Here is a 10,799-nt window from a genome sequence, read left to right on the forward strand (position 1 = left end):
CACTATGAGTGCAAACTTTATCAAAATTACCTGTATCCAGCTTAATAAAAAGATGAATAAAAAACTGTTTTTGGTATTCTTGATTTTGCATATTACTTCGCTGTATTTCATATGTCCAGTTGAGAAAATTATTCAATAGATTTTTTTTTTAAATATAAATTTATGCCAGATTTTATGAAGAAAAGTATTAAAGTTTTAATTGGAGGCCAGTTGTTAGTTGCCAATATATATTTGTAAGAAAACTGTCCATATCTAAGATGATTATGTAATTGTGTTAATAACTGTAAGTGAAGAGATTGAAGCAATTCACATTCAAAAATAATGTGATTGAGTGTTCCTATTCCTTTGTCACACCAACAGTCGTAGGTGGGTTTTTTCCGTTTTTAAATAATGTTATAGGTGTTAACGCTGTTCCAAAAATGTCGGTAATAAATTATGATTTCTCGACGAGTCCAGGTTTTAATATTTTTTTTTCATTTGATCTTGAAGAGAAGTAGAAATTGTCCAATAAAATTTTCCAGGTAGTGGTTGTTGCTTATTATACCAGTTGATTAACTCTTCCTTATGAAATTCTTTAATACAATTATAATAATTCCTTGATGATAATTTGATATTCGTTAGTTTTCCTTCAATACATGAGGTTTTCGCAGCATTGTCTATAATATTACTATTTGTTTCAATATTGACATGAGCCTTAATAAAAGTGAAAAATATTTTGTAATTATTCTTCGTCATGGTTAGATAAAGATATTTAATATTTAAAAGAGTCCACGTTGTAGAGTTGTTTCAGTGTGTAGAATTTAACGCTGTTAACACACTTAATGAATCTGAACATATAACAGATTTAGTGATTTTATATTTTTTGATATATAATAGTGCCTGTCGGATGACAAATGCTTCTCCTTCAAATATTGTGGTTTTTATAGGTAGTTTGTATTGAAGCGTTGTTATTCTAGACGGAATATATACTGCTGCTCCTACGTTGATCTTATTAAATTTTGAAGCGTCTGTATAAATAAATGTGGCATCTTCATCAAATTGCTGTTTAAAGTCCTTCCATAAATGTTGATTAATTTTTTGCTTGAGATCTTCATTTGTTACTGGTATATAAGTAGGTTTCTTCACTTCTATTTGTATCATATTAACCTCATAGTTCCAGACAAAACATGGAAGCGATGGAACTTTATGTATCACTGTATTTAACATTTTAAAATTGAGGTGTGCCTGAACTATCTAAGGATAGTTACGGGTGTAAGGAGCGTACTTTTTCTTGAGTAGCAGTTCTATCTGTTGAAGTTTGAAAAGAATTGGAGATTGAGATTTGCCGAACGTTTTTATTATAAATTTAGATGCCAATTTAGAAAATAGTATTGGTAAAGGTGTGTAGTCTGATTCCTTTAATGAAGCCAATTTTGGCCAGAAGGAAGGGTTAAGAAAAAAATATTTGAGATAAGTTATATATTGATTTTTCTAAGCAGTTGTAATATAAACCAGATTGTTATAGAATATACTACCATATGATATTTTCGATATGTATCCTTGGTGCAGTATTGGTAGTCAAGTAAACGGAGAGCTCCTCCGTGGCTAAGCGGTTAGCGTACGCGCCTTTGGCGTGGGAGACCCGGGTTCGATTCCCGGCGGGAGCTCATGTGGTTCGGATTCCACGTTAATCAGTAGGTCCACGTCTCATATAGCCTCGCTGCTGAAGGGACGCTAAACTAAAATCAACTCAACTCAAGTAAACGGATTAATTCCCCATCTTTTAGAAGATAGACATTTAACTAAATTTATGTATTTTATATTTTTTTGAGTAAGAAATTGTATTTGTGCTTTCCAATTTAATTTACGATCTAATATTACTCCTAGGTATTTTATAGATTTTCAGAGTTTAATTTATTATCATGATATTGCGATTGATATTTTGTAAATTCCTTTTCCTGGAAAAGAGAATAAATTTTGTTTTATTCCAGTTTAGTTCTAAACCATTATTATTCATCGATGTATTGATGATATATAGGTTTTTCTCCATGCATGGTATTAAACGTTCAATGAGAGTTGTATAAGAACTTATTAGGAGATCATCAGCAAAACAAGTAATGCTACTATTTTCCCATGTTGAATTTATTAAATCAGCAATATAAATTTTTTTGTTAAATAAAATCGGGCTTAGTTTACTTCCTTGTAACAAGCCTAAAGATGTAATTCTTGGTGTAGGCTATGTATTCTTCACTTTGTTATCGCTGATGTGGTAGGTCGCTTCTATTCATCCTTGCACTCAATAACCAATATGCATTAACGTGTATATCCCCAATCATCTCCCTCAACCAGGATACATAACATGCTTTGCCAACTGTCACTTAAACTTGGGAGAATTTAAGTGAGAGTTGGTACGCAATGTGGTCGGTCGTGTTCGAACTATCTGTGTGCGATAATTAACACTATAAGTCCTCTTTTTACCTTTTGAACTTGATGCGAGGGATAGCTCACTGCTCCTGTAAATTATTAGAAGCACGTACCACAACCTACGTCCTCGTGGTATGAAAGATTGTCAAATTCAATGTTAAATGATTACGCTGGTAACATATACATTTAAATGATCATATTTCAATCTAAAAATTATCTAGATTACATATTTCTCTAACTGCTTTAGTTAAGTAATCTCACATGCACATCAGAACACGATAAGAAATACATTGACATTTTACAACAGGAACTACTTATACGGTCGTGAAAATATGAAATAGTCTGTTGTTCTAACTAAATCTTTTTTTCTTTTCTTTACTTAAGAATCGATTAAAACAAAATATGTAAACTTAATTTTCGGTGCAAGTGGCTTGTGTCGAAAATAAACTTTGTAATGAATCTTACTTTTTAACTTTTCTTTTCTTTTAACAAATTCGTATCAGGAGGGTTGGCTATTTAATTAATCTTAGATTTTTAGCACAATTGAAGAAACGTAGCTCTCGCGAGAGATAATTCACTGAATATTCCTCCCGCTGTGTCAGAACAAAATTGACACTTTACTTACGGCTGCATCCAGGTAAAATTTCATAGAACAACGTGTCCTGTCGAGAAGTAAGATGAAATGGTCCCCTGACTTTTTGGTATCCTCCCAACAAAAATTCTCTGCACTCTAAGACCACTGAAAAGTGTCTTCTGCCTGATGACCAAGAGATACTTTCCTCTTTGTATAATCACAAATGACTTAAATTCAAAACCACCAAAACAATGTTTGTATTAACCTGCCATTCGACTAAACCACTTAACTTAATCGTCCATTATTCGTTTATCGGGCTACTCTCTACACAACCTCTCCGTTGTGGAGGTTTCAGTGTTCGTCGCCCCAATCGCTTCGCCCGAGTGATTTGTACTTCTTCTGGTCACCGTGGGTCACGTGATTAGTAATCACTCACCCATTATAACATTGTCCACTATTGGTCAGTGACCAAAAATTATCCAATCAAAAATTAGTTTGGATATCACTTAGGTAACTAGGATGACTTGCTGCATTTCGTTCTCGTGGGAATTGAAGTAGAAAAAGTCTCTCAGCAACTTCTCGAACTAAGAGTTATTGTTCTATGCACTCACACATATAAAGACAAAGTTAATTTTGGCGTCTTTAAATCGAAATTGACGATAAGACTGGTTTCACTGTTACCAACTCGTGTCCTTTTCACTAGAATTGGTTGGGAAAACTAATGAAATAAACGTTTTAATTTTCTTGCTTCGATAAGCGTTCCGCTATCGATAGCAACTTTTATAAACACTTGCCTGTTAATTAAAGTGTTACGTATAATTCTAATCATCTTTCCAGGAATTTGAAGTTTAAACATTTTTTCCACTAGAATTTTCTTTCGCATGTAATGTTGCAAATAAACTTACACAGTTTAAAAGCATGTTCCTTTGCTTAAAAAGCAAGGCATAACCGGTTGCGTTAGGGCAAATGGTTTCTTAGTTATTCCACTCTAACGAAAAATGGAGGAAAAATTCGACAAATTACCCGATTTCTAAGGGTTAAAGACGAATTTTAAGGCGATTTTTGACATTTCGGAGAAACTGATGTTATGCACGTTATTAGTATGACCCAACGATATTTAAAAAAGAAATGAAATCAGATAAACACAAAGTTGGTCAAAATTTGTTACCCAGTGTTATCATACGCACCTTTTATATCAAATGATGTAACCAAAAGGGCTCCTCTTGCAATGAAGGCTTTGTAAATATCAAGTACCGTATTGATAGCTTTAATGCATCATATGTTGATTTTTTTTCTAAATCCAGTTATATGAAATGAAAAAGTTTGTGAATTTTCCAAAAAGCATGTTAATCTATTTGCTATTAAATTTCCGAAAATTTTATAGGAAAAAGATAATAAAGATATTGGTCGAAAGTTCATGTAAAACTCAATGGATAAAATTCGGGGGATAGCAAATAAATAAATTATTACGAAGTTATTCTTGTTAACAAAAATGATAGTTAATAAATAAAAATAGAATGTCGTAAAATTGAGCAAAGCATATCAATAAAATTATATAATTTTTAAATATATATTTTTGTTAATCCGATAGTTCTAAGAGAAATACAATTTTTAGAATGATAATTGTGTATTATGTTACTCATACCAAATACCAAGTACGTATTATAACCTTCAATAATAATGACTTCGTAGCTACAAAGTACATGTGTAAGCGTCCCAGATCACAAGGCAAGTCAGGCAATTCTAGGAAAAGGGTCTTGCATTAATCCACGGCTGGAGCGGAATCAACCCATGGATATTTTGAACAAGCAACAATTTTTCTTGCATTTGACATGGTTTAGAAAAAATACACAGCAAAAATGTGCTATGTTTTCCGTAATCGCTCACAAAAATAGTTTTATAAGCCTGTGCATTGTCTGACTACAATACATGAGTAGCACTTCTGCCATCTGTTGTTCTTATGTGTTAGGATATAAGAATAAGAGATAAGAACAACAGATGGTAGAACAGCTACCCATGTAAGTGTTGTCAGACAATGCACAGGCTTATAAAACTATATATTGTAGTCGATGTCCTTGGTGTTGAAATAACAAGCAAGTAACACTAAAGTATTAGTCATTATGAGTTGTTTTAACACTTCATTTTTGCTGTGTAGCGATTAATGTTTTAATCGTTACAATTTTTTGACGATTATCAATTAAAAATTAAATTCTAAAAATATAAATGATTAAATTTAAAATTAACACATTTTTAACGGATAAATTTAATCGTTAATTGTTTTAACCGATTAATTACAAGTCTGAATAAAATTGACAAATTTTCAACATATTCTTAAAGGTATTATTAATTATTTTTCAGGTTTCGTGTATTACCGCAAAATCTGCTCGTATCTGTAATAATAATTGGTCCATTGGAATCAGACGTCGTTTCGAAAATCTCTCTTGGAGTCCAGACAACATTTCTCTCATAATATTTCCAATTGGATTTGTAACCTTCAACATATTGTATTGGATAACATACATTGGACGTAAAGAAGACAACGATGACACTACTATATGTAATTAAGATAATAACGGAGACAGAACACTATCCGTGTGAAATATAATAGTAAGCTGCATTCTAACTTTTACGAGGGCTATTCAGAAAGTTTTGAAAGTGGTCTTTCAAAATCCACATAAAGAACTGTACTAAAATATTTACGTTTACAATTCTTCAAAGTATTTTCCATCATACTTCATATATTTTTCGAGCCGCTACAATCACTTGTCAAAGGTACCACGGTACTCCAACTGAAATATTGTCAGTAGGCCTAAATTTATGGTTTGATCAAGGTCAATTTATGATTCTCTGCAAAAGCTTTTCAGTGATGACAAACTTTACCTGAGGACACAACTAGAAGTCACATGGTGCAATATATTTATTACAGATCATTTAACATGTTCTGTGATCAAATGTAGTACTCTTGAGGTTCCTATCTTTGGACGTCTTATTTTCAGTTATTTGAAGAAAGTGTTCAACACAAAAGCAGCATAACACATCCCATTCATGGTCCGACCTTCTGGCATGCAATCAACAGCCAATGGTCCTTCGTAGTTGATAAAAAATGTAGAAAAAAGTCACTTTGGAGATTCGAAAACTTAACAAAGAACAACTTGTCTTGGAGTATTTTTAAATCATCCCACGCAGTTCTGGATTTTGTTTGGAGTGTTGTATAGTGACGTAACTGGGTGGGTCAAACGGGGCTTATGCCCCGAGCGCCGGATTGAAAGGGCGCAAAATTGGGTAAATATTTGGGGAACCGTTTAGATTTGGCTGGTCAGGGAGTCGTTAAGGCGAGGTCTTCCCCGGGCGATAACTAGCGTAGTTGTATCGCTGGTGCTGTAATAGTAATGCCAACTGTCATCCGCTGTATGTTTGTTTGTTGGTCATTGTGAACCACTCCGTTGAAACATAGCAAGCAGATTCGCTGTACAATCCTTCATTCTCACATTGTGTTCATACGTGAGAGAACCATTTCTTTTAGGACCTCATGGATTTTATTAGCTCTTTTATTAAATTAAACGTGTGTGAATGTGGAATCGAATCTTTTAGATATCCATGTTCAACCACAGTTACTGTAACTAGAATGAACTCACAAGTCTTCCTCACTCAAACTGGGCTTACTCGGAGTAATAGACGATTTTATAGGTCAAAGCCTATTGAATTTAGCTATGTTAATTAAAATTCTATGTTTATTGTTGTTCAACTGTGTGGTCAATGCTTGCAAAACAGGCGTGCACAGAACCTTTCATATGGGTGTGTACAAAGGCAATAAAAGCAGAACTTTTCATATGGATGTGTACAAAGGTAATAAAAAAGAACTGTTCATATGAGTGTGTACAAAGGCTATAAAAACAGAACTTTTCATATGGATGTGCACAAAGGTAATAAACAAAGAACTCTTCATTTGAATGTGTTCAAAAGTAATAAAAGCAGAAGTTTTCATATGGGTGTGTACAAAGATAATATAAAAAAAGAATTGTTCATATGAACGTGTACAAAGCAATAAAAGCAAAACTTTTCGCATGAGTGTATACAAAAGTAATAAAAAAGAACTCTTCACATGGATGTGTACAAAGGTAAGAAAAAAGAACTTTTCATATGAATGTGTACAAAGACAATAAAAGCAGAACTTTTCGTATGAGTGTATATAAAGGCAATAAAAAAGAACTGTTCATATGAATGTGTAGAAAGGCAATAAAAGCAGAACTTTTCGTATAAGTGTATACAAAGGTAATAACAAATAAGTTTTCAGATGGGTGTGTACCTAGGCAATAAAAAAGAACTGTTCATATGAATGTGTACAAAGGCAAGGAAAGCAGAACTTTTCATGTGACTGTATACAAAGGCAATAAAAAACTTTTCATATGCGTGTATACAAAGACAATAAAAGCAGAACTTTTCATATGAGTGTAAACAAAGCCTATAAAACAAACATCGAAGCATTTAAGACAGAATTTATTAGTTTAGTTAAGAACATTAATCGTTTTCGTCATAATCTCACAAATGAGTTCGATGTTTCGACACATAACAAAGCTTTAACTTGGATTCGGAGCAATTTCAAACGCCTCCTAAAATACGGACCGCTGGTTGAAACTCTGTCCCAGTTTAATTTTAAAGTCTGTCTTGTTTGGTTAGGAGAAAACTCGTGTTCTGCATTCAAGTTAGGCAGAGTTCCCTGCTCTATTGTAAAGTTAGTGGTGCGTTTGGTTGGCAGATTTAAAGTGTCTTTTTTGACAAATTATAATTGCTCATAAAAGAAGTATGTTAACGAAGACTTCAAAGAGTCTACTGCCATAATGTCGAGAGCCTAACTGGTTTCCGTGTAGTTAACAATACTCCGGTAGGAGTATACAAATAAAATTAATCCAATTTGGATAGAGAAAATTTAATATGGCAACTGGAGGTTGAATTTTTCAAGATTACATCATAAAGACAGTTTATGTATTGAGAACGAATGTGCCTAAACCTGGATTTTGCCAATTTCAAATATTTGGTGTTTTTCGTAAAGTGACAGATCCAATTCATAAATACCATAGGTAGTCCAGATAGCAAGGTCTGGTGATTTGATTTTTTAGTATGCCGTCTTAGTGAGAAATTCGTTGTTAATCGTTGTTAAATATGTATATGGAAGATGGAAATTTTTGTCATGTGTCACTGGGTCTGAATAATTATATCTAAAAGAGCGTTAGTTGAATCATATCTTATCAAATATGATCGAGAAAGTTGATAAATAAAACTAAACCTTTTTCAATAAGAAAAGCTCGTAGGTTCGGATTATTTGGATAATTATACGAGCCAAAGCCAATTTAATGAGAATATGTTGACTTCGTTTTCAGTAGACTTTGAATTATGACATCAAAATAATGTTCTAAAATTTGATAATTTAGTAATCTTACGAGGAAACGCTCGGCAGTTGTCGTTGTATCTGCGTAAATAATTTTTCTTTGGTTATGGTAAAAATTTGTCACAAAGGTGTTAACTGGAAGTTGCTGCCTTTAATTTCCTGTATCTGAGAGTTTAAATATTCGTTGAGTTTGTACTTGATTAATTGTAGATTTTAATTTCTGGACTTCGTATAAGAAAAATCCGCTTATCCCAAAATTAGCTAGTCAGAATAGGAGGTTAAAACATTCCTTTTGAACGTGTACTGCATCCGGTTGAAAGTTGTAAGGTATTATATTTTTGTCTTTTTGTATAAATTGGGCCTCTCCGTGGAGAATCTATATTAATCGTTCGTAACCAAAACAAAATTCATTTTTTAGTTTTACAGCACTAAAGCCTAGGTGTAAGTGATAAAGGATAAATTCAGTGTTCTCATAATTTATAATGACTTTGCATTTCGCAATTAAAAGTCTCATTTGTTTAAAAATAAGTTCATTTGCACGTAATGCAGTGAAGAGAGTAAGCTGAGCAATGAACGTTGGTGTATTTAAATTGTAGATGATTCCAGATGTTATTCTTCCTATAAAGTAAGACAAGAAAAATGCTTAGTTTTCAAATTGTTGGTTAGTGCTTAGTTGTAGCGAAAATTTAATTCTACAGTCTATGATAACTTAACAAGAAGTGAAAGTGATATCATTTCTAGCGTGTGCTAGAGGTGGGTACCTTATTAGTTTCTCATTTCTTTTCTCTTTGTCGCTGAAAAAATGTTTTAATGCGATCAACTGAAATATCCTGGATTCTAGTCAGGGGTGTAGCCACGGGGGCTCATCGGGGCCAGGCCCCCCCAAATGATTCCCCCCCAGTAACCAGCTTTTAAAACATCATTGTAAGATTACCTCGCTTCAGTTACTTAAAAATAACAAAGTTTACATATAATTAATAATTTACGGTAAAATAGTATGGAAAAATACTATTTTACCATACCAATCGAAAAATAGCATGGTATCTCCTCCTTATACCAATCGGAAAACAGTATGGTTGGATTGTTTTTACAGCAGATTGCACAATTTACTGCGATTTATATTTGACAAACGTAGATAAACATTTCACGAAGGTACTGTAAATAGTACCATAAAACAATGGTACTAAACTGATTTGTAAGTAGGCCTACATTACATTTTTTATATGCTGTAACTAGTATTTAAAAAAAACATATTTATATCAGATGGAAAATTTGGTGAAAAATGTCTTTCACTGTGGATTTCAATTAATCGGCAATTTTCAATTATTTTTACATGTCACCATCCCCCTTAGGAGTACTAATGGGGACTGAATTTGGATTTAAACGGCATCGGAAGTGGCACTGTTCATATCAGCCACTCCGAAAACTATGATTCGACATTAATATTGGTTACATTTTCGATCATTTTTGTATATCTTCCCCTTCTCTTCAAAGTGCACCTTCAAAGTGTAGCTATAAAAACCATTTCAGGCCCGGACCTAATGTACATTGAAAATTTAATCGAAATCAGTCGGGTGGCTGATATATACAGGGTGAACGGTAACTACGTGGACAAAAATTTGGGCTCGTGATAGTACATCTAACAAGAAGCAAAAAAAAAAAAAAAAAATCGTAGTGAACATGGGGGAAATTCCGTCCCGTTTAGGAGTGACAGAGTGTCGAAAGCGTGAGAACATAAACTTCAGAGGCCAACAGCTTAAAAACAATGCATCATAGAGAGTGCGGTTAAAAACGTCACTTAGAAAGTCATACCTACTATGTTGAAAAATGCATGTTTGGAAACGCAGCTATGCGTGCGCACGGGATTCCCCAAAGGAATGGAGGGATTCCCGGAGATGCTTTAAAGGAAATAGGTATCACACGTTGTTAATCCCGTGCGCACACATAGCTGCGTTTTCAAATATGCATTTTGCAATAGAGTAGGTATGACTTTCTAAGTGACGTTTTTAACCGCACTCTCCACGATGTATTGTTTTTAAGCTGCTGGCCTCTGAAGTTCATTTTCCCATGCTTTCAACACTCTGTCATTCCTAAACGGGACGGAATTTCCCCCACGTTCACTAGGACTTTTTTGCTTTTTTAAAAATGTACTATCACCCGTCCAAGTTAGCCCACGTAGTTACCGTTCACCCTGTATATATAGATAGATAAATAAATAATTACATTATTTCGGAAAGTTGCGAACTATAGCCTATTGAATTGGATCATACAGAAGTTATTCGAAGACGCACTAGACACCAGCATGACTAGTGAAGAACCCTGTGTGTATTGCAATACAATAAACTCAGTTTTGCTGGGGGCGCGGTGGCTCAGTGGCAGAGCGTTCACCTCCGGTGCCTGGGTTCCCTGGTTCAATCCTAGCTTGTGCAGTGTGGA

The 10,799-nt window shown here is 33.8% G+C and overlaps 1 protein-coding gene across 1 annotated transcript in view; it reads left to right on the plus strand.

The window, feature by feature from the left end:
- LOC145665485 (glycine receptor subunit alpha-2-like) overlaps positions 1 to 8,114 on the plus strand; it is a 229,088-nt gene extending 220,974 nt beyond the window's left edge. The window contains exon 9 of the mRNA XM_081732794.1: positions 5,336 to 8,114. Coding sequence (XP_081588920.1) covers positions 5,336 to 5,542 — 207 coding nt within the window. The 3' untranslated portion in view covers positions 5,543 to 8,114. The remainder of the gene's footprint in view (positions 1 to 5,335) is intronic.
- The last annotated feature ends 2,685 nt before the right edge of the window (positions 8,115 to 10,799 follow it).

This window comes from Thermobia domestica, chromosome 11 (genome assembly GCF_964235325.1).
Source record: "Thermobia domestica chromosome 11, izTheDome1.hap1.1, whole genome shotgun sequence".
NCBI lineage: Eukaryota > Metazoa > Arthropoda > Insecta > Zygentoma > Lepismatidae > Thermobia > Thermobia domestica.